The 25458-nt window shown below is 41.5% G+C and overlaps 1 protein-coding gene across 2 annotated transcripts in view; it reads right to left on the reverse strand.

Annotated features, from left to right (window-relative positions):
* Positions 1-7362: 7362 nt before the first annotated feature.
* LOC139161324 (ABC-type organic anion transporter ABCA8-like) overlaps positions 7363-25458 on the reverse strand; it is a 98767-nt gene continuing 80671 nt past the window's right edge. Inside the window, exons 29-39 of one of the 2 annotated variants that reach the window (XR_011558092.1) lie at positions 23152-23284; positions 20345-20436; positions 18998-19164; positions 18506-18581; positions 16220-16314; positions 14638-14757; positions 12969-13109; positions 10588-10667; positions 10351-10406; positions 8939-9861; positions 7363-8594 (exon numbers count right to left, since the gene is read on the reverse strand). Coding sequence is in view for 1 of the 2 variants with exons in the window: in XM_070740302.1 (XP_070596403.1) it covers positions 9784-9861; positions 10351-10406; positions 10588-10667; positions 12969-13109; positions 14638-14757; positions 16220-16314; positions 18506-18581; positions 18998-19164; positions 20345-20436; positions 23152-23284 (1038 nt within the window). In the remaining variant the exon portion in view is untranslated. Of the gene's footprint in view, positions 9862-10350; positions 10407-10587; positions 10668-12968; positions 13110-14637; positions 14758-16219; positions 16315-18505; positions 18582-18997; positions 19165-20344; positions 20437-23151; positions 23285-25458 lie in introns of both variants that reach the window. The other variant, XM_070740302.1, reaches the window with a different exon arrangement.

Below are 25458 nucleotides of genomic sequence, written 5' to 3' on the forward strand. Positions count from 1 at the left end.
ACTTAGCTCAGCTCACCAAAGATAAGCAGTGCATGTCATCCATTTGCCCTTCACCTTGGGTGAGGGGCCAGGGTCCCAAGGATGTGCAATTCTCTGGCTCCAGCCAGGCCCCAGAACTGCCATCTATTTGCTGCACACTCTCCCTTTCCCAGTCATATGCATCATCCCATTTCTCCTCCTTCAAAAGTCCCAGCCCTAGCCCTCCTTCCTTACCCACGTCTGGCTCTTTCTTTCGGTTTTCCTTCCTCCAGCGGAAGTTCATCTGGACACTGGAAGGCAAGGTCTCTTTTTCGGTGTAAATGTGAGAAGCCTCCCAGCTACTGTCTCTTTGCCAGCTACTTCCCGGCAGTGGCGATTGGCTGGAGGCTGCCAAAACTACCAGAGGTCTCAAACGCACTGAAAAATCTGCTGCTGATGCCGCCCATTCACCTTACATGCCTGGGCAAGTCCCTCCGGCACAGCAGGCAATGGGATGCAATTTGAAAGAAGAACAGAGCAGTGACAGCAGTGGCTTTATCGGCACATTTGAGACCTCCAGTAGCTTTTGACAGCCCCCAGCCGGCCACCACTGCTGGGAAGTGGCTGACAAAGAGGCATCAGCTGGGAAGCTTCTTGCAATCTGCCTTCCAGAGTCCGGACCGGCTCCCATGAGAGGAAGATAAGTCAAAAGAAAGAGGCAGTCATGGTGGAAGAAGAGGGGCGGCATGTTGTAACAAGGGGGAGGGGCGAGGTGTGGGCTGGCAGGCAGCCTAGCGGTGAGGACTCAGCCCTGGCTTGCGTTCCCCTCTGCCACCAGCCACTGCAGGAGATATGTAAGCCTGAAGAAAGAAGCAGTCTGAGAAAGGAAATGAAGCCAGGGCGGGACCAGGGCCGGGGCCTCTGAAATGGGACTGGTGGAGAGGGGACGGCATGCAAGAGGATGTCTTTGATAGATTAGGCGAGGCCTGGGCATAAAATAAGTACATAGATAGTAATTCAATGAAGCAGTGGAGGTGATGTGCTGGTGTCTAGAGACTGTTAGGGTTTGGATGGGTGTTAATAGGCTCAGACTCAACCCTGAAAAGACGGAGTGGCTGTGGGTTTTGCCTCCCAAGGACAATCCCATCTGTCCATTCATCACTCTGGGGAGGGACTTTTGACCCCCTCAGAGAGGGTCCGCAACTTGGGAGTCCTCCTTGATCCATAGCTGAATTTAGAACACCATCTTTCAGCTATGGCAAGGAGGGCGTTTGCACAGGTTGCCCGGTGCCCCAGTTGCGGCCCTATTTGAATAAGGAGTCTCTTCTCACAGTCATTCATCCCTTCATCACCCCGAGGTTCAATTACTGCAATGCCCTCTACATGGGGCTACCTTGAAAGAACACTTGGAGACTGCAGTTAGTGCAAAATGCAGCGGTGTGAGCTTTTATGGGACTTTCAAAGTATACCATATCTCTACAATACTCCATGTGATGCATTGGCTACCGATTAGTCTCCAAACGCAAGTGTTGGTCATGACCTATAAAGCCCTACATGGCTTAGGACCAGGTTATTTATGGGACCGTCTCCTGCCTCATGAATCCCCAGAAACTGATTAAGTCCCACAGAGTTGGCTTTCTCCAGGTCCTGATAGCTAGGCAATGCCGCCTAATGGGACCTGATGTAGAGTCTTCTCTGTGGCAGCTCCAGCCCTTTGGAACCAGCTCTCTCCAGAGATTTGTAATGCCCCCATACTCCTGGCCTTTTGTAAGGCTTTAAAAACACACCTTTGCCAGCAGGTTTGGGGCTGTTGAGTTTTGGCATCTTGCTCCAGCTGCATGTATGATCGAAATGGAATGAATATGCATGATTGTTTTTTTATAAATTGGAGGTTTTTTAGATTAGATTTAATAGGTTATAAGATTTGGGTTTCTTCATGTTCCATTTTATCTATTCTTGTTTTGTAAGCCGCCCTGAGTCTACAGAGAAGGGCGGCCTAGAAATACAAATAAACAAACAAACAAATTAATTTATTTCCTTACCGGGTACTGTGGGCGTGGCTTGGTGAGTGGTGGTGGTCATGTGACTGAATAGCCGTGGCCATGAGTGACACTGAGTTGGCCACGCCCACTCAGTCACATGACCACCAGGCCACGCCCACAGAACTGATAGGAAAATAATTGAATATCACCATTGCTGTGCTTGTGATGTGGCAACTCCACATCTCTAAGATGCTATTGGTTAGGAAGCTCCTTGGGAAACCTACATGTGGAACCTACATATACAACACTAATAACTTTCTATTTGAAATCCACTTCAATATCACCTGCAGATTCCATTAGGATGGAAACGACAAAGCAAACAAGCAAGCAAGCAAAGTGCTTCAAATCCCTTTCATAATCACATGCCTGGAAAAATAGGTTAGAGATCCCTTTCTGCTAATTATAGCCCAACTGAGTAAACAACTGAAATGTTGCTGTTTGGTTGAAAAATTGGAACTCAGTCCTGGCCATAAATTTCTGGGCTGCTCTAGGCATTTTGAATTCCAAAATGATATGATGCCAAGTTTCTTACTGCTCCTTTTAATTTCTACTATTCAAACACTTAAGCAACATTATGAAACATTACAAGATTATCAGCTTTACTATGATTGATGAGAAAAACATTAAGCTTTTGACTTGGCTAATTGAATAACAAAGAAAACACTCCAATTAGCCTTTGCAGACAATGGCAATGTTATGAAGATCTGCTCAGAGGAAGGCCCACTGTTTTTCAGAAGATCTACTATCAAGGAAGGGTGCATGGATAGGATTATAAACCTAATCCATGAAGAAATGAGGCCTCTAAGTGCAAAGTAGAGGGTCTACAATGTCCAGGCTTTGAATGTAATTATGTTTACATCTGAGGGAATTATGGGCTTTAGTTCAAGCACAGAGAGGGGGAGTGGCACTCACAGGTGGGCTTCCATTGATATAATTATCTCTAGTCTGGGCATCCAGCAAAGACAAAAAGACAAGAAGATGACCTATTTGCAAAATGAGAAGAGATTATTAAAAAGCTTACTTGAGGCAAATAAGTTACGCTGGAATTTCAGCAAATTATTATTATTATTATTATTATTATTATTATTATTATTATTATTATTATTATTATTATTATACAATACAGCAAACAAGATCACTATGCTGGATTTCGTATTTCATCACCAGTCGGGCGCTTCCCAAGCACCTAGGACTGCGTGATGTAGCGGCGAATTATGTTTGCCGATCCCAGTAAAGCGGCCTTTTGCAATTGACAGATGGAGATTTTGTCAATTCCGATGGTTTTCAAATGTCCGCTGAGATCCTTTGGCCCTGCGCCCAGCGTGCCAAGTACCACTGGGACCACTTTCACTGGTTTATGCCAGAGTCGTTGCAGCTTGATTTTTAGATCTTCGTATTTCAGTAATTTCTCTAGCTGCTTCTCCTCAATTCTGCTGTCTCCTGGGATTGCGATGTCGATGATCCATACTTTCTTTTTCTCCACAATCAGGATGTCTGGTGTGTTATGCATCCTAATTGTGGAGAAAAAGAAAGTATGGATCATCGACATTGCAATCCCGGGGGACAGCAGAATTGAGGAGAAGCAGCTAGAGAAATTAGTGAAATAGGAAGATCTAAAAATCGAGCTGCAACGACTCTGGCATAAGCCAGTGAAAGTGATCCCAGTGGTACTTGACATGCTGGGCGCAGTGCCAAAGGATCTCAGCGGACATTTGAAAACCATTGTTATTATTATTATTATTATTATTATTATTATTATTATTATTATTATTATTATTATTAATTAGATTTGATGGGCCATTAGGGCAGCAACTACCACTTCCTTTTTCACGAGGTGTCACTGTGTTGGCTCCATCAGTTGCAGGACAGGATTCCCGTAAAGCAGTGTTTCTCAAATAGTGGGGCGGCCCCCCCTGGGGGGGCGTGGAGCGATGCCAGAGGGTGTGGTGTGATTCCGGAGAACATGCTTTTTGGCTGCAGGAAGTAAGGTTTTTTTGCACTGAACAATAGCACATAGTGCACAGAGCAGAAGATATGAAATGTATATAACAAACCCTTAGGAGATAACATGGAAAAATATTTAACAGGGATGAAAAGAGAGGAAGAGAGAGATGGAGATCCTATTCTGCTAATTACAACCAACTGAGTAAACAACTGAAATGCTGCTGTTTGATTGAAAAATTGGAGCTCAACCCTGGCCATAAATATCTGGGCTGCTCTAGGCATTTTGAATTCCAAACTGATATGATGCCAAGTTTCTTATCGTTCCTTTTAATTCCTACTATTCAAGCACTTAAGCAACATTATGAAGCATTACAAAATTATCAGCTTTAGTATGACTCATGAGAAAAACATTAGTCTAGGATTTTGACTAGATTAATTGAATAGCAAGGAAAACACTTCAATTAGCCTTTGCAGACAATAGCAATGTTATGAAGATCTACTCAGAAGAAGGCCCACTGTTTTTCAGACCTACTATCAAGGAAGGATGTGTGGATAGGATTATAAACCTAATCCATGCAAGAAGTGAGGATACTGAGCACAAATTATAGGGTCTAGAATGTCCAGGCTTCAAATGTAATTATGCCTGAGAGAATTATGGGATTATACCTGATGAAGTGGACAAGGCCATTGGAGCTGTGAGTTCCGCCACCTGTTTACTGGATCCGTGTCCCTCCTGGTTGGTTTCGGCCAGCAGGGAGGTGACACGGAGCTGGGCCCAGGAGATTACCAACGCTTCCTTGGGGAGGGGAGTTTTTCCATCACTCTATAAAGAAGCGCTTGTGCGCCCCCTCCTCAAGAAGCCCTCCCTGGACCCAGCTGTGCTTAACAACTATCGTCCAGTCTCCAACCTTCCCTTTATGGGGAAGGTTGTTGAGAAGGTGGTGGCACTCCAGCTCCAGCGGTCCTTGGAAGAAGCCGATTATCTAGGTCCCCAGCAGTCGGGTTTCAGGCCCGGTTACAGCACGGAAACCGCTTTGGTCGCGTTGATGGATGATCTCTGGCGGGCCCGGGACAGGGGTTTATCCTCTGTCCTGGTGCTCCTTGACCTCTCAGCGGCTTTCGATACCATCGACCATGGTATCCTTCTGCGCCGGCTGGAGGGGTTGGGGGTGGGAGGCACTGTCCTTCAGTGGTTCTCCTCCTACCTCTCTGGCCGGTCGCAGTCGGTGTTGGTGGGGGGTCAGAGGTCGACTCCTAGGTTTCTCCCTTGTGGGGTGCCTCAGGGGTCGGTCCTATCCCCCCTGCTATTTAATATCTACATGAAACTGCTGGGCGAGATCATCCAAGGACATGGGGTGAGGTATCATCAATATGCGGATGATACCCAGCTTTACATCTCCACCCCATGCCCAGTCAACGAAGCGGTGGAAGTGATGTGCCGGTGCCTGGACGCTGTTGGGGCCTGGATGGGTGTCAACAGACTCAAGCTCAACCCGGATAAGACGGAGTGGCTGTGGGTTTTGCCTCCCAAGGACAATCCCATCTGTCCGTCCATTACCCTGGGGGGGGAGTTATTGACCCCCTCAGAGAGGGTCCGCAACTTGGGCGTCCTCCTCGATCCACAGCTCACATTAGAACAACATCTCTCAGCTGTGGCGAGGGGGGCGTTTGCCCAGGTTCGCCTGGTGCACCAGTTGCGGCCCTATTTGGACCGGGACTCACTACTCACAGTCACTCATGCCCTCATCACCTCGAGGTTCGACTACTGTAATGCTCTCTACATGGGGCTACCTTTGAAAAGTGTTCGGAAACTTCAGATCGTGCAAAATGCAGCTGCGAGAGCAGTCATGGGCTTACCTAGGTATGCCCATGTTTCACCATCACTCCGCAGTCTGCATTGGCTGCCGATCAGTTTCCGGTCACAATTCAAAGTGTTGGTTATGACCTTTAAAGCCCTTCATGGCATTGGACCAGAATATCTCCGAGACCGCCTCCTGCCGCACGAATCCCAGCGACCGATTAGGTCCCACAGAGTGGGCCTACTCCGGGTCCCGTCAACTAAACAATGTCGGTTGGCGGGCCCCAGGGGAAGAGCCTTCTCTGTGGCGGCACCGGCCCTCTGGAACCAACTCCCCCCAGAGATTAGAACTGCCCCTACTCTTCCTGCCTTCCGTAAACTCCTTAAAACCCACCTCTGCCATCAGGCATGGGGGAACTGAAACATCTCCCCCGGGCACGTTTAACTTATGCATGGTGTGTCTGTGTGTGTGTCTGTTAGTATCTGGGTTTTTTTTAAATATTTAAATATCTTAAATCTGTCTGATTACTATGATTTGTTTTACATGCTGTGAGCCGCCCCGAGTCTTCGGAGAGGGGCGGCATACAAATCCAAGTAATAAATAAATAAATAAATAAATATACTGTAAATCCCATATCACTTGAAATGTGAGTCATTTCGACCAAAGCGCTTCAGTTTAATCACAGAGAAGGAGTGGCACCTACAGGTGGAATTCCATTGATATGATCATCTTTAGTCTGGGCTTCCAGTAAACGAGGCAAGATGACAATGATATCTATTTGCAAAATGAAGAAAAGAGAGTATTTAAAAGCTTTCTTGAGGGAATTCTTGACTATAGTATCTTTTCTTAGAAGCTGAAAAATAATATAAGCTTATTTTTTTAAAAACATAAAACATTTTTAACCATGGAAGTAATTTTGCACAATTCTCCATACATATATATACATGTACTTCAGACCAGTAATACACCCAAATTATAAGAAGTTTATTAATAAATAATTATTCTGCTCTGGGAAGAGTAACCTCAGAGTAATACTTTGCTATCATTTATGTCCTCTTTTTACTACGATGTTGAAACTGAATGCAAATATTCTTGCCCCTTTGAACTAAAAAACAGAAATAGTAATAAGCGCTACAATTGGCGTATCACAGTTCAAAACTTCCCCTACTCACATCTGTCAACATTAAGATGAGTAATTATTACCTAAGGTTCCTTGCATTTGCTATCATGCATTTCTAATGGACAGATAATCTCAGGAACTTTTGAACTGCAGTTGGGAATTTGGCAGCCTGAATTCATCTAACCACCAAGTTGCCTTCTTAAAAAAGTCTGAATGCAGACTTTAAACTCTGATGATGCATCCAACAACAATATTTGGATTAGGATCCAAGTTGGCATATAAATCAAACACATGAAATATAGTAGTCAAATGGATAGGATAATATAAAATAGGATACAACAGGATAAGAGCTAATGTAAAGAATTTATGAGGATAACACTTTTTATGACTATATTTTTGACTAAATCTAAATTTTCTAAGGCAATTCTTCTAATTCTAGGACAAGAAAATTAAAGTGCAGTTTGAAAAAAATTGTGTTTAAAGAAACAATCCTGTAGTATTTCAATAACGTACATGGTATTTATTGCTTAAACGAGTTATTTTCCATACATCACTAAGAGTTCAGTATTATTACCGTATAAACTTCAACTTCTTTGCCATCCAGTAAAACCTTTCATGATTATTTGTATTTAACTCTTTATGATCTAATAGGGAAAGAGTAAATTTCACTGCAAATTTCTCTCTCAACAAAATTATCATCCATCTGGTATTCAAAGCATATTAAAAGTATGAATGCAATGTATTTGATTTCCCCCATCCAAGATGGAGGACTAGAAACAACTTTCACCAGCAACATGGCTGAATTTCAAATAATCTCAAATAATGCAGATATGAGACAAAAGTGAGCACCTTTCTATAGGGCTTTGAGGTCGGAATATATAGAATAGAATAGAAAGGAATAGAATAGAATAGAATAGAGTAGAGTAGAGTAGAGTAGAGTAGAATAGAATAGAATTGTATTGACCAAGTATGATTGGACACACAAGGAATTTGTCTTGGTGCACATGCCCCCAGTGTACATAAAAGAAAAGAAAAGTTCATTAAGAATCATAAAATACAACACTCAATGATAGTCTGGGTACAAATTAGCAATCTGATCCTATTAGGAACCAGTCAATATATGAGGGTCATCCAGAAAGTAATGCACCACATTTTTTTCTTCAATAATTATTTATTGAACACAATGAAACTTACACAAAGGAATAAATGATGTTTCTTCTACACTCTCTATTTTTCCACGTAATCTCCATCCCGTTTTATGGCCTTCCTCTAGCGAGATACAAGGGTGTGTATGCCCTGTCGATACCACTCCTTGTTCTGGTCACCAAGCCTCTTTGTCATCCTCAAAATGTCTTCCGCGAATTGCATCCATTCAGATCCATGCAGATTCTCCATAAACTGTACCCAAATGTTTCTGAATGTTCCCAACAGTTTCTTTCTCCACAGTGAGAAATTTAATGACGACACACTGCTTGTAACGTACATCACTTGCAAACAGCATTTCAAAACACTGCTATCTGTCTGAAAAAATACAAAATTTACACATGCACTCGTGACAATTCAAATAATGTATATCTAAAGTTTCGCATTCGTACCATTATTGTTGCCTGAGGAAAAAAAATTGGTGCATTACCTTCTGGTGACCCTCGTAAAAAGCATGCTCATGTCTTTTTTCTAGTCATTTCACAAGAAGCAGGTTAGCAAACAATTTCTGATGATATACAGTAGTCCCTCACCTATCGCTGGTGTTACGTTCCAGACCTGGCCGCGATAGGTGAAATCCGCGATGGGGAATTTATCGACTGATAGTACTTATTTAAGTATTTATATTGTAATTGTTTGGTAAGTTTTCATTGTTTTAAGTGTTTATAAACCCTTCCCACACAGTATTTATTTTAGATACAGTATTTAAATACAGTATTTACAATTTTAGATTTTTTTTTTTTTAAAAAAACCTGCCGATCGAGTTCGGCGGGCTGTTTAAATCTGCCGATCGACTTCCTCAGAAACCCGCAATGAAGTGAAGCCGCAGTAGGTGAAGCGCGGTATAGCGAGGGACTACTGTACAGTAGTACAATGGTTCTCAACCTTTCTAATGCCGCAACCCCTTAATACAGTTCCTCGTGTTGTTGTGATCCCCAACCATAAGTCTGGCACCAATTCTCAAAACAGAGCTTTAAGCTAATTGGCAGGAATTGTCAGAGGGACACCCCCATTGTAAACGCCTGATTGGTCAGATTGTAAAAATGTTCCAAGGCGCCAAAATAATAGATTTAGTTCCTAACTAAACCATGGGAAACTTGTCTTTTCCCATGGTCTTAGGCGACCCCTGTGAAATGGTCATTCGACCGCCAAAGAAGTCCTGACCCCCAGGTCGAGAACCATTGTGGTAGTACAATAGTTAATTGGGTCAGCTATATTATTATTTATTAAAATGGAAAATTTAGAGTAGGGAATATAGAGTATATATAAACAGAATATGGCTGTTTATATATCCATCCAATAAACACTGGGTATACATTGAATTGTTATCTGAATTAAAAATATTAACACATTCTGAGAAAAATATCCCATCTTTACATGTTTGTGTGCTAGGCTATAAACAATACATATATTAAAAATATATATTTTCATTTCCAGTTTTTCTCATGAAAAACAAAATAGTGCAGAAACATTCATTTTGCCTCTCGTTGCGAAATTTTGAGAAATGCTATATACATGATCAATATGAGGGTTAATCTAACAGATAACTAGACATATTTGTTAAACATACAGAAGACTACAGAATATCTTTTATCCATTGGATGTCCAGATGCAACATTCCCTACAGTGTTTAACCTATTTGTCCTTCATTTTTGCTGGAGGAAGAAACAGGTATTTCCCTTGGTTGTTGATTAGTCTTTCAACTATCTTGCTGGTGCTACAGTTCCCTCCATTCAAAAGTTGGAGCCAATTCAAAATAATCTCGCTCATGTTCTTTGCACAGTTCCAGGAATACCTGAATAATACAATAAATCAATAACTGTAAAGGAATTGTACATACAGTACATTTTGTTTATAAACTGCTAGCATTGATTTTGGCTTCTACCTAGACACATTTGAGAATGTACAATAATTGCATAATGGATTATAGCACCTTAAGTCTGTGTTTTTCTTGAAGTGGAAACGCAAAGGTAAATTTATCTATGTAAGGTTTAAAAAGCATTAAAATATTCTGTTTTTCCCAGCATGCATCTGATACTGTATTTCTCCCTTTACCAGTGCTAAGCATAGAGCTTAAGATTCTCCCTTAACCTAGAGAAGGTTGTTAGTTTAATTTCCTCTTGGCATTTTTAAATTTTAAAATAAGTCTTACAATTATTCCAGTCACCTCCTGCTCCCAAATAGTCAAAATAACTTATAGACCAAATTTATTTTATCCTAGTATGTGAGACAGTATTTTCTCACTATAAGTACCACTATATTATTTGAATATCTGAGCCATTACCTGTTCCAAAGTGTTCAAAGAAAAGCTGTACTCTTCAAGGCTGAAGCGTTGTTTAGCTGTGTAAATAAAATAGAAAGTCAGTTATAACTGTAGTTGATTTACCCTTAGTGAGAAACACACACGGAAGACTGTTCATTGTGTGTGGTTGAAATTGACAGCCAACAAATTTGCCCCTGATCTAACTGCCAGGCAGTCTGCAGGCCCTTACAAATCAGTGCAACATTTATCCCAACCTACCATCTTCTAGCATGGCAAAGGCTCTGGAGAGAGGCAGGGCATCTTCCATTGGGATCTTATAGGCCAACAAAGTAGATATCCTAAGAGGAAGGGAAACCAATCATTAGTTATTAAATTAACACAAAATGCTAACCAAGGCAACTTGTACAGAAAAAGAAAAGTTGGAAGGGAAGGGAATATAAGGAATAAATCCATAGCAATATTTTGGGGCAGAGTTATGAGTATTTTGGAAAGAATCTGCATGCAAGATGCCTTATCTGGCAAGAAAAATACACATGACACCAGTGTTCCCTTTAATTTTTTTTTTTGGGGGGGGGCGGAAAAGTATAGTGTCTGAGCGGCAGTCCGGGACTGGGTGGCACAGAAATAATAAATAAATAAGTAAATAAATAATTACTGTGTATCTATAACAGTGAGCTCATAATAGGGCAACTCTATCAATATCAAAATGCCACTTAAATAGTTGAGCTAGTTTCAAACTAGATTTTGATTTTCTTTCTCTCTTCCTTACTCCCATTCTTTTTCTTTCCCTTTTCCTTCCTCTCTTTTTTCTATCTGTTTCCCTCTTTTCCTCTCTTCCTCTCTCTCTCCTTCCCTCTCACTCTTTCCCTCTCGGCTTCTGGGCAGGTTTGGAAAACTCTGAGTTGATGATGATTTTTAAGTGAGCGATTGCTCACTGCTCAGCTTAGAGGGAACTATGCATGACACCCCTGTCATGACCCCATCAGAGTAGGGTCTGATGTGGAGGAGGAGTTCCTCTGCCCATGAGGAATGACCTGTAGGCAAAGATGAAGCAGTCTTGGGTCCCTTGGGCTTTGGAAGAATACGCAGGGAGGAAGAGAGGGTGCAGGAGGAAGAGGGAGGAGATGGAAAGGGCAGGCAGCAGAGCAGAGAAGCAGCGGAGCTCCAGAGATGAGTAAATGCCTCCCCCGTTCAATCCCCGAGGATGGAGAATGAAGAGGAGGCAGTGTCAGCTCAGGGCGACCTGACTACTTGAGAGGAGGGCACCCCGCCCCTCCTCATGACGTTCACCTGGAGAGTAGAATTTAAGGAGATGCTGTAAGGAAGGGCTTTTGCCAGGAACAAATATTGGGTTTTTTAAAAATTACATTCCCCTGGCATTGACTCTTCACCTTTTGGGGTTTTGCCTTGGTTTGAAGACTGCTTTGCCTTATTTTGAGAACCGATTTTGTCTTACCTGAGCCCTGAAGTCTTTGCATTTGAAACTGCCTTTGTTTTATGCCTGGAATTTTGTTTGTGGACTTGCTGGGTAATCTTGGACTGAGGGTGGAGCGGCCAGGGGTGGGTTGCTACCAGTATGCCCCAGAGCTCCATTCCAGTAGCAGCCCACAGATTGAGCAATTTGCACACAATGGCTCCGGTGCAGTCTTTACCAATCTGTCATGTGGCACCATCTTTTTAAATTATTTTTAAAAATGGCTTTATCTTGCTGCCTGCGCATGCGCTGAAGCAAAATCTTATGAGGGGATGCATGCGCATGCGTGATTTCAGCAATTTTTGCTTCCTGCACGTGCACAGAAGCAAAATCACGTGGTAGGAACATGTGTGTGAATAATCATGATGTGCGTGCAGCACACTGGTATTCAGGTAAGAGCATCCCGCCTCTGGTGGAGCCTTACTGATTGGCGGAGGGCCATTTTGTTCAACCACTCCCAAGAGAAATGGAGAACTCTCTGGAGGCTTGCCTAACCATGACCAACTGAGTCATAACAGTACCCAAGTAAATAAGTTTTAAACAATATTAAAACTTCCTGTTTAATGTGAGGTTGACAGAAAGGAACATTTACACTTCCATCTGCTTAAAACTCTCTTGATATACAGTAGTTGATAGTAATTTGGATGAGCCAGGGTGGCGCAGCAGGTAGAGTGCTGTACTGCAGGCCACTGAAGCTGACTGTAGATCTGAAGTTCAGCGGTTCAAATCTCATCACCGGCTCAAGGTTGACTCAGCCTTCCATCCTTCTGAGGTGGGTAAAATGAGGACCCGGATTGTGGGGGCAATAGCCTAGCTCTATTAAAAAAGTGTTATTGCTAACATGTTGTAAGCCGCCCTGAGTCTAAGGAGAAGGGCGGCAAAAAATCAAATAAATAAATAAATAAAATAAGTAAATGTATTTTGGAAAACAGCTCCATAGGAGAGTCCTAATTCAGCTTAGAAAATGCACATGAAAGCCAAATAAATCAGGCTGAATTGTCTCCTTAACCAAAGGCAGAGTGAACAGAGGCAACAGCCAAAAGCCATATTCAGCTGGTTACTCTGACAGATCCCAAAAGCAAAATAAAAGTGAAAAAAATCACTATCAGAATAATATGGAATGTACTAATTAAAACATTTTTTAAAAAAACTGCAGAGATGTTACCTTTCTTGACGTGCCGCTTGTGGGAAAATCTTTAGAATCTCAGTATTCACAAGTTCTCCTTGTTCTACTCCCTTTACTTTTATTTGCAACAAGTAATTTTTCCCAAATTTGCTTTTCAAATACTGAATTGAACCAAGGCACCTGCAGAAAGAAAGGATTATCATATACCATTCAGACGTAGATAGTCCTGGCTTAACAACAGACCCTTTGACTGGAACTTCTGTTTCTAAGAAATATGGTTATAAAGCACGATGCCATCTGACCTTATCACTTAGTACAGCAATTCCTGCACTCCCTGTTGCCATTGTTAAGCAACAATTATGGATTGTTCAGCAATTAGCTCTTTCCAGCGGTGGGCCACCATTCCTGGGGCTACCGGAATGGGCCAAGAGTGCGGGAGCAAATGTGCACCCGGTGTGCCTGCCTGCCTGGCATAGGATTCAGCTTCTATGCATGCACAGAAGCCAAATATCACGTGAGGATGCGCGCGCGTGAGATTTCTAGGGTTTTTTTTCCGCTTCCACGCATGCGCAGAAGCAAAAAGGCCTGGAAAACCATTCAAAAAAAGGCAACAGCTGCTGGTCCCTCTGCCATGCTGCTCACAGCAGCTCTGCTGCGAGTGGCCTATTCGCTCGCTTGCCACAAGCGACCTGCCCACTGTGACTCCGCTCCCATCCACTCACCCACCTTGACGCTCTGCTCATGGCGGCTCTGCCATGAGTGCATGGAAGCAAAAACCCCAGTAATTTTTACCGGAATCGTGCCAGTTGCACATGTACAGCCGGTGATAATGGAGCTAAACTACGCGCTCCATTTCCGCTACTGGAACATTGTTCCCTCCATTCCGGGTCCTGGTCCATCCCTGGCTCTTTCCCATTTCTTGCTGACTTCCAACAAACAGAGTTAGTGGAGGGGTACTTAGGGAAGTTGCAAGTCCCAGGTAGTTTACAGGCAAACCATTGGGTAATTAAATGCCTGTTGCCAGGGTTGGGAGGTGACATTATGGTATCTGTGAATTCTATTTTGAAATATAGTTTATTTCCACTAGTTTCATGCAGCTGCCCTTTCCCATGCATTCAAAGAATATCCATATGAAGTCATTGGATCTTGTGGACTATCCCAATTCCCATCAATCATGAATTTTGCCCATGTGGGAAGTAGCTTTACTTAAATAATTATTATTCAAGGTGAAGGCATACTTTGCCCCAGTTTGGGCATTTGTTCATGTGGAAGTTCTTTGCCCATAACAAAAAAACGTCACCCCAGAGCACTTGCTATCTGTATTAAACCATGCACAGGACATCTGTTACCATTGCCCATATTTGATTTTGCTCTATGTGATGTGGTATCTGTGTAATATCTATGATATCTTCTCTAGTCTATTGTGGAATCATCTGAACTCCCATGAAACTCATTCAGTTTCAGCATTTGTCTTTGTGTTCTCACAATCCACTTGGAAATAGAAAATTGCTATTTAAGCAATTCCTACTAGAAAATATTGATATCACCAAAAAGAAAGAAAGCTTCCTTGAATTAAAAAATACAAGCTGAACAAGAACTATCCTTTACTTCATTCACTTTGCTTCATGCAATTCTCTATTTGGGTTTTATCTATATTTTCTTTATTTGGATAGTCTGTTACATAGGTAAAACATTTAAAGAAACCCACCTGAGTTGTCCAGACACCATGATAGCTACTCGGTCACACAACACCTCTGCTTCCTCCATGTGGTGAGTTGTCAAAATGACTCCTTCATCCTTCTCCTGTAGCATAGTGTGAATTGCTCTCCTGTTGACAACAAATGGTTGAGGAAGTTTAAGCAACCCTGAAGCAGCTTCAAAGGCCTGTTCCAGCAATTGCCATTCTGTTCTGATCCTGCATAATTGATGGGGACATCTTCCATGGCAGAAGAAAAACTACTCCCATCTGTTCTGTCGGGCTCTCTGATAGACTCCTCCCAAAAATTCACAGGTACAAATTTCAGACACACACATGTTTGAAAATTCAAAACAATGTTCTTTATAATGAAAATTTACTTAAACTAAGCCCTCTTTTGGTTTAGCAAAGAGCACTCCTCTCCAAACAAACTGGTAATTTGTACAAGTCCCTTATCAGTTCTGTGATACTTAGCTTGCAGCTGTGAGGCAATTCACAGTCCTTCTTTCACAAAGTGAAACACACTTTGCTCTGGTTTAGTTTCAAAGCGGGGGAAAATCAGCACACAAAAGGTCAAAGTCAGTAAAGTAGTCATGAAACACAATGATCAGATAATCCTCCACAATGGCCAAACCTACAGGCTGCTATTTATAGCAGCCTCACTAATTACCACAGCCCCACCCAACCACAGGTGGCCTCATTTTGTTTGATAATAATCTCTCAGTTGTTGCCTATGCATCACTCTCCGCATGCGTGGCTGTATCACTAACTCTTGTTCTGAATCCAAGGAGGAGCTAGATAATTGATCTCCTTCTGAGCTGTCTGCCACACTCTCCTCCTCCCTGTCACTCATGTCTTCTTGGTCAGAGGAGCCTTCATCAGCAGATTCCACCGGGGGCAAAACAGGCCTGCAGCATGTGGATGTCTCCCCCACATCCACAGTCCTTGGGGCAGGAGCTGGGCCAGAGCTAACCACAACACCATCTAGTCCCAAATTAATTTTAATTTTAAAGGATTGTAAAGAGCGATAAGAAAACCTCTATCTTTTCTCCTTACCTTTCTCCCCCCCCCCTTCCCCATAGAAAATTACTAAAGTTTCCCCAAGAGTTTTCTCTTTTAGCCTTTGGGATCATGAAGAGAAGATGGAAGAGGAGGAAGGAAGAAACCAGTTTTCCCCAGCATGAGTCAGATTCTTTATTTGCACAGATAGGAACATAACATTTTCCAACAGTGGCTGAGGTATGCCTGGCAAACTGGCAACCCATAGACTGGATGCATCAAGTGCAGCCAGCTCTGCAAAGGTTAAAAATGTGATACGTCACGACACATCAAGTGACATGGTCAAGTTTAACACCCATGTTCTAGAGGAATGAATGGAAAGTATTTCTTCTTGCAATATTGTTAGGTGCTTTCTCTGTATTCAGGTATGAGAAGTAATGTTTAGTCATAGGATTCAGATATTATTTGTAGAAGATCTCACCACCCTACACCATAGAATTAAAAGAAAAGGGGGGTAGGGAAATGGAGAGAATGGATATCTGTCTATATAAAAGTGCAACTCCTATTCTAAAGGGTAAATCCCTGATTCACTTACCACACCTGGCGCTTCCCTTTTGGATCCAGGCCTGTGGTTGGTTCATCCAAAAGCATCAGAGTGGGATTACCCAACACGCTCAGAGCAAAGCACAGCTAAAATGTAGAAAAGGAATCTTATCTTGGAAATCACAATGTTTCATGCAAACACAAAACAGAAACGTGAAGACATAATTTTAAAAAGGTATTTATGAAATGCTCTGCAACTACACATTTTTGAATCTGTAAAGCTCCATAGGAATTAGGGGTGGGTTCTTCCCAATTTGGACCAGACCATCTGAAACACTAGCAAACTGCTGGTGATGTGACAATGGCATCACAGATCTGGTTCAGTCAGTGCTGGTCCGTGGGCACTGCCATCTTTTTTCGTGACTTTTTCTGTTTTGTGATTGTTTCTCCTCTTTTGTAGCTTGAAAAAGAGCCCTCCCGCCTGCCCCCGGGTTACAGTGAACCCTCGAGTTTCGCGTCCTCAAGGATCGCGAAAGGGCTATTTCGCTAGTTTTCAACCCGGAAGTAAACTCCACCATCTGCGCATGCGTGCCCTTCCACGCATGCGTAGATGGTGGAGTTTCCCCGCCGGGCAGAGGCTTCCCTGGGTCTTCCCCCTCTTGCCCCGGTAAGACCCCAGCGGCGGTGGGCTGGAGCGCGAGCTTGGGGCACCCTAGCTCCGCTTCCCAGCTGGGAAGCGGAGCCGGCAACAGCGTGGGCGGGCGGGCGGCGCGCGTGAACTTGGGGCAGCCTAGCTCCGCTTCCCAGCTGGGAAGCGGAGCCGGCAACAGCGTGGGCGCGCGGCGCGCGCGAGCTTGGGGCAGCCTAGCTCCGCTTCCCAGCTGGGAAGCGGAGCCGGCAACAGCGTAGGCGGGCGGGCGGCGCGCGCGAGCTTGGGGCAGCCTAGCTCCGCTTCCCAGCTGGGAAGCGGAGCCGGCAACAGCGTGGGCGGGCGGGCGGCGCGCGCGAGCTTGGGGCAGCCTAGCTCCGCTTCCCAGCTGGGAAGCGGAGCTAGGGTTTCCCCAAGCGCGCGCGCACCCCAGGCGCGAGCAACGGGGTGGGCGGGCGAAGGGCGGGCGGCAGTGGAAGTAAAAAACGCTACTTCGTGAAAAATCGATCATCGCTTGGGGTCCTGGAACGGAACCCTCGCGATGATCGAGGGTTCACTGTAATACTTAACCTTATTCCTTCGGCCAGTCAGCTCTTCGGCTGTGTTTCAGGCTGATTCCAGCTACTGAGCATGTGTGGAAGCAAAATTAGATGACAGAACGTGCACATGTGTGAACAGAGCATGCACGCACACACAAAATATTGTGATGCGAACCGGCAGCAAGTTAAGTAGGAACCCACCCTTGATAGGAATATGTCAGGAAAAAAGACTGCTAAAATGTTCAGTAGCCTTCAATCAACCACAACCAGAAAATGTCAAAAGATCTTGTCAGTTTTATATTAAATTATTATGGACTGGGATGAATAAAGTGTTTATTAATAACGAATGCAGATACCTTACATTGGAAACACATAATCAGCACCAAGAAATTAAAAATGTTAAATATGCCTCAACATTCTATTAAATCCTAATATTAATATTCTTCATATTTCACAGTTTGTTCTAGACAGCTGAAATCACCTTGGCAAAACAAAATTATAAAATATGATATCACATTTTCTACCATGTATAATTTAGGATTTCACTAACACTTCTCTGATACCCCCACAGAAATATACCAGTTTGAAATATTTTAAGCATGCATGAATCAAGTTAAACATTAACATATGAGAATCAATTTTTGAACATGCTAGAAGATAATTTCCAGATCAATTTTTTTTTATTGCATGTTATGCAGAACAGAACATGTGTTAACCAAAGTCAATGTTTAATATGTCAGTATTGTTTGACTGGATGGTTTGCAGTCCAGCAACTCACCTCATTATTCCAACAGATTCAAAAAATATAATGTCCCCAAGCAAAATATAAGGCAATCATAAGGTTTGGTGCTTAATAAAGACTGAATCCAGGTTTCCAGAGTTCCAGAGTTCCAAGCATGGCCATTAGAGCTGTATTAGGCATTCTTTTCTTGCCACAAACCTATTCAAATTTGCTTTCAAACAGCACCAAAATGCCCTGGACTTTTTCACACTCAAAAAGAGATCACATAATGCAAACGATAAAGCAGTAGAATGACTGACAAAAATAAGGGGAAAATAACAAAGAACAGCAACTCAATTGTTCTTGATGCTGCTATCAAATATTTAGTATTTGTCCATTAGTACCAGAGTAACAAAATATTGAACTTACTTTTCTGGTTAATCCAGCTCCTAAAGTCTTTATTGTCTTATTTAAATGCCCTTGGAATTCTAGAGCTTGAGATATTCTAAAAACAAAACAGAACTTACAATGTTTGATATATAATGCAATTACAGACATATTAAGAAAATAAAAGACATTCCATTGTAATATTGGATCACACGTAGAAATTTCAGTTGTGAAGCTCAATAGCCAAAAATGAAAAATCAAAACTGAAAATAAATAAATAAATAATAATAATAATAATAATAATAAACATTTATTTATAATGCCCTTTTAACAAAAGGAATGACAGCAAGCCATGTACAACTAACAGAGACAGACAGTAGGCAATACACACAATTAGATAAAACACAACTAATAAAACCACAAAACTTGTTATAACAATTAATATGTTTCAGTTTTGAATGTACAAACTGACTTCTATTAATAACAAATCTTGTAGTGGGGAACTAATTATTAAACAGGGCTCTTTGTCCATACCGATTAATGGCCACAATAGCATCATCCTTCCTGATCCCTTTTACAGCTGCAAAAATCTCCAAATGTTCTTTCATGGTCAGGTTGGACCAGAGTGCATTCTCCTGAGGGCAGTAGCCAAGAGCCACATTTTCCCCTTCCACAGCTCCATCAGCTCCTTTAATCTGCACCTGTTCCAAATAGATAACATACGTATCTCATTTGTTTTTGTTCAATGTGAGAATATATTTTGAAATATCAGTGAGGTGACAAGGAATAATATGAAATGCAAGTATTCTATACCAAAATAGTGCACTCAGAACCAAGTTCAGGAAAGATGAAGAGGCATAGCATGCCATAGGGCTACACTTAATCTCAAACTGCAGCTATTAACCAGAGCAAAAGATTTGTGTGTGAAACTTCACAAGAAATTTTTTAAATAAAGTATTAACTTTAATATTTTAATACTTTCCAATATACTAGTTTAAGATTATTTCATTTTCTTTATTCTCCTAATTTTTTTTAAAGTTTTACAATAAATAGAAGGAAGAGCAAGACATTTTCAAGCTTTACTTTTTGTTCTTTCCAACTCAATGATATAGAAAATGTGAAATGGACTCTGGTCTTGGCCACCCATTGATGTCTTTTTCAGAGGAAGGAAGGAAGGAAGGAAGGAAGGAAGGAAGGAAGGAAGGAAGGAAGGAAGGAAAACAACCTTTCAAATGGAAAAACCTCCAAATGGGTGAGTCAGTTGGGCAAAAACTTTCAATGCTGCCATCTGCTCCATTCTTAGCCATATACACCATCCTTCCTCTTGATCATATGAACCAGAGAGAAATATGTCAGGGTATTTCATGAGCTGGAATAGGCATAGCAACAAGTCAGCCAATGGGAAATATTTGGTGACTGAGGCACAACATTTGTTGTCTGAGCCATGCCAGATGTCTTGGAGCCTGGGCGTGGTTTAACTGTTCTGTATACAAGGAGCATGTGGGTAGTTGTATTTGCTAATACCTCTCCCACATTGCAAGAGCTGCATGGGTATTGTACACATGCATCATGTTTTATATTATTGTATATAAAGAAGTTTCTTCTATATAATGAATCTTGCTGAATTATTTGTTTGTGTGCTGGCTGGATCACTGACAACTCTGACAAAATATATGAAGCCTACCCACTCCTCTCCCCTATATAGGCATATTCACATACAAAGATATCATATCAAGGGAAATCAAAAGCAAAAGACAGACACAATACATTACTTTGTTATACAGAAAAAAACCCTCCAGATGTTATGCCAACAACTGGAAGGATTCAAGAAGCTATCCTGTACAAATTCTTTCTTGTTAACATTGTTAAAATTACATTTACCTGTCCAGCACTTGGCTCTGTGTCTCCTGATATCAAGTTAATTGTTGTACTTTTACCAGCTCCATTGGGTCCCAGAAGCCCTAAAACCTCTCCTACGAAATAAAATATTTCCATTAAAATAGAGTCAAAAAAACTGATAAGCAATAAATTAATAAGAACTCAATAGGAACTCATAAGAATACATACTGGTTTATTACATTATCAATTTAATGAGTATTGGAGTACCTTGGTCTAACATTTTGAGTTGTATTCAAAACATCAATCGATAAAATATTAAGGCAAAGAGATACAATACTCACATGTTACTGGAACAGAACTGTTTCAAGAATGTATTTGTTTTCCTCTGACAGATGTAGCCTCCCACCCAGTGAAGGGCTACCAAACTTTTTACTAGCGCACTGTGGGCGTGGCTTATGTAGGATGCCCTGATTTTCTTTCAACATCTTTCAGTGCAAATTGGGCTGCCTGGGGTGGAGCTCTAATTTCGCTACCCCACTGCGTTCTCCCCTGTCCAGGTAGTAGCCCACCCCTGATCCCACCGTATCTTCAACTAGTACAATTCATTCAACATCCTGTTGTAAAGATTGAGGAGGAGGAAAGAAAAAGAAAATTCCTTTGCTTCTATGAGGTTTGACTTACATACCACATGGATGTACAGTACCTCTTTAACAAAACAATTATAATTATAATTTTTATTACAATGTTCCCTGGACACAATGGCAAGGAACACAAAGGAGCTGGAAAGGTAAGACATGCATCTCGCAGCCCAACATGACCCACCCCACCCAATTTCAACAGCAGACAGGCTGCTTCCCTTCTCCGTCATCTTTTTATTGGGAAGGGTGGCAGTAGTGTGGGGGAGAAGCGAGATGTGATAATTATAATTGCTTCCAGTTATATGCATACTAGTATATTATAAGAGAGAAAATGAAATATATTTTTGCCTTGGTTAATTTTTTTAAATTTTAGGTTATTCTTTTTAATTTATCAGTCAAAAATGATAAATCAGTTACGATTATTGAGAAGGTAATAGCAAAAAACTCAGAGTCTCACCATCCCAGCTCTGTTCTAAAATAGATAAAAATATGTATATGCTGCTGTTGGATTGAATTTAAACCTCGATAGAAGGCTTAGAAATGAAAATTTCTAAGAGTACTTATTTCCTTGTTTTTCTTTTTGGAGTACTTATTACAGTTCTTACAGTACTTCTTCATTACAGTGGCTTACAAGATTCGTTTAGTAACTGTTCAAAGTTATAATGTCACTGAAAAAAGTGACCTATGACCTTTTCCCACACTTATGACTGTTACAGCATCCCCATGGTCATGTGATCAAAAATTGGATGCTTGACAATTGGATGATATTTATTTATTTATTTATTTAATTTATTTGTTTTGTCCAATACACAATAGTACACAATGAGGGTTATAGAGGATATAATTAGGTAGAATGTATTAAAGGGGGGATAGAGGAGAAAATAAAGGAGTGAAATACAGTGTTCCCTCGCTTTTCACGGGGGATGCATTCCGAGACTGCCCGCGAAAGTTGAATTTCCGCGAAGTAGAGATGCGGAAGTAAATACACTATTTTTGGCTATGAACAGTATCACAAGCCTTCCCTTAACACTTTAAACCCCTAAATTGCAATTTCCCATTCCCTTAGCAACTATTCAGATTATTACTCACCATATTTATTTATTAAAGTTTATTAAAAAAATATTTATTAAAGGCAGATGAAAGTTTGGTGATGACATATGATGTCATCGGGTGAGAAAAACCGTGGTATAGGGAAAAAACCCGCAAAGTATTTTTTAATTAATATTTTTGAAAAACCGTGGTATAGACTTTCCGCGAAGTTCGAACCTGCGAAAATTGAGGGAACACTGTATAACCATGAGAGAGTATAGAAGAGAAGATATAGGAGATATAGGAGAGACAATAGGACAGGGGACTGTGGGCACTCTGGCGCATTATTGACCATTATTGCTCCCCAGGGTCAAGTGATCACATTTGGCAAAAAAACAAACCCAAAGGAGAAGCCAGATTCACAGTACAACTATGATACTAACTTAACAACTGCAGCGATTCACTTACCAACTATGGCAAGAAAGGTCATAAATTGGGGTAAAACCTATTTAACTGTCTCATTTAATAACAGAAATTTTGGGCTGCATTGTGGTTGTAAATTGAGGATGAACTATATACTTTTTGTTATGTTTGCATTAAAAAATAAATAAATAACTTTTTTCCCAATGAATTTTATGTTTTCCAATGAATTTTATGGATGGGCATTAACTATATTTATTTATTTATTCATTCATTCATTTATTTACTTGATTTGATTTGATTTGATTTGATTTGATTTGATTTGATTTGGTTTGGTTTGGTTTGGTTTGATTTGTATGCCGCCCCTCTCCGCAGACTCATGCTTCATACACTGAAGCAAAGGAAAACCATACTAGATACAAGGTTCAGCCTTATTTTCTGCTGTGTGCTATATTCATAGAATATAGTCTGGTCCTCAATCATCACTCCAAAGTGGGGACTGAGAAAAGGTGTATTGTTTGACCTTAATCAGATAACAGTTTAACTGAATTCTGTGGTTCAATAATAGAATCTGATAGGAAATATGTCACATTTAATCTTCCCTTACAGATCATTTGCTTGGTGAAATTCTGAGAATTACTGTCCCTAATTTGACATTGGTGTTTCAAACCCCACAATTCTTCTCCCAATGTTTGCTGAGCAATGACTTTACTAGATTTATAATAGAGACTGAGTTAAGAATATTGTTCATTCGAATCAAACCTTTTTTAACACAAAAGGAGACGTTTCTGGTAGCCACTTTTATTTCTTCCTTCTTCTTCTTGAAGCAAGAAGAGGAACAAGCCTTCCCATGTTTGTATTCCTTGCGCAAGTCATGGACAATGATCACTGGTTTCTAAGCAGAGAGAAGATATTGATTACACTATAGACACATGGCCATTTTGCAGTCTTAGTTGATCTAAGTATGAGGCAATCTCTTTTGGTAAATCACAGAAACGAATAGAAGTGGCTACTTCCTATCAAGAGTATGCAGTGGTGAAATCTAAAAAAGTTCCCTAACCGGTTCTGTGGGCATGACTTGGTGAGCATGGCTCGATGGTCATGGCTCAATGATCATGACCATGTGACCAGGTGAGCTCAAAAGCAAACTTTCACACTTCACGTACAAACAACACAAAAGCCACACAACTGACTCACATACAGTGCAAAAGCAGCTGACTTCACACAAAATGGCCCCTGCAACAAGCAGGAACCTCGCAGAGTCACAGAGAGCTCAAAAACCAACTATCACACTTTGCCCAAAAACAACACAAAAACCATACAACTGATACACACAATGCAAAAACATAAAAACAAGACCTGGACTTTGTCTCAGACTGGTCTAACACCTGGCAACTTCAAATATCAACCAACAAATGCTCTACCCTCCACATTGGCAAAAAGAATCCTAACCGCACATACAAACTGAATAAACAATCTCTCACTACCAACCCACATTCTGTAAAGGACCTTGGAATACTAATATCAAATGACCTAAGTGCTAAAGCCCACTGCAACAATATCGCCAAAAAAGCCTCTAGAGTTGTCAACCTGATCCTACACAGCTTCTGCTCAGGCAACCTCACCCTACTCACAAGAGCCTACAAAACTTTTGCCAGACCCATCCTAGACTACTGCTCATCTGTCTGGAACCCATACCACATCTCAGACATCAACACCCTTGAAAATGTCCAAAGATATTTCACCAGAAGAGCCCTTCACTCCTCCACTCGAAACAGAATATCCTACGAAAGTAGACTAACAATCCTAGGTCTAGAAAGCCTAGAACTACGACGCCTAAAACACGATCTGAGTATTGCCCACAAGATCATATGCTGCAATGTCTTACCAGTCAATGACTACTTCAGGTTCAACCGCAATAACACAAGAGCACGCAACAGATTCAAACTTAATACGAACTGCTCCAAACTTGACTGTAAAAAATATGATTTCAACAATCGAGTTATTGAAGCTTGGAACTCACTACCGGACTCAATTGTGTCAACCCCTAACCCCCAACACTTCTCCCTTAGACTCTCCACGATTGACCTCTCCAGGTTCCTAAGAGGCCAGTAAGGGGCATACATAAGTGCACTGGTGTGCCTTTCGTCCCCTGTCCAATTGTCTTTCCTTTCTTTCACCTATCTTATATATTCTCTTCCTTTCATATATCCTCTCCTCTAAGTTCACCTTCACCCTCTTTTATATTATCACATGTCTATTTTCTTCCTATGTATTTATGTATTGGACAAATGAATAAATAAAATAAAAATAAATATAGAATGCCCCCCTGGAACAACAAGCAGTAACCTCACAGAGCACAAAGAGCTCAAAAATCAACTTTCATATTTTACACAAAAATAACACAAAAACTACACAACTGACTCACACAGAATGCAGAAGCAGCTGGACTTCACACATAATGGTCCCTGCCACAAAGCAGGAACCTTACACAGTCACAGTTCCACCAAATAGGTAGTTTTTAAAAAATACTTTAAAAAAGTTAAAAAAAGGTCCATTTGCTTTGACAATCGGCTGTGCCGTGCGATTGTGGGAAACTTTTTTTTAAAGAAAAACATTTTAACTACTAGTTCAGAGAACCAGAAGTACTGTATTTGTTACTAACGGTTTGGGTGAACTGTCCTGAACTGATAGCATCTCATCCCTGAGAGTATGCCATTGTACCCAGGGGTAAAATGCTCCTGGTTCGGGTGTGCCTGCTGGTCGTCAGAGAGCCGGTCACGATGTCAGCACAAGGCTCTGCCCACCTGTCCAGATGCCGCTATTTGGGTTCTTTTAATCTCTGCGCATGTGCAAAGCAAAGCATGTGCAAAGCAAAGAAGCCAAATGTCAAAGTCATCGCTACTGGGTCTCCGATGACTGGCAGGCACACCTGAACCGGGAACATTTCACCCCTGATTGTAGCTCAACTTATCTCTACCTGGAAGCTGATTTCCATTGTGTCCAGGCAGAGCTTTCCCATTGTCTGCTTGCTATATGATTATCTATCTTTTATCTATATTTTTGGCC

Source organism: Erythrolamprus reginae, chromosome 2 (genome assembly GCF_031021105.1).
Source record: "Erythrolamprus reginae isolate rEryReg1 chromosome 2, rEryReg1.hap1, whole genome shotgun sequence".
Taxonomy (NCBI): domain Eukaryota; kingdom Metazoa; phylum Chordata; class Lepidosauria; order Squamata; family Dipsadidae; genus Erythrolamprus; species Erythrolamprus reginae.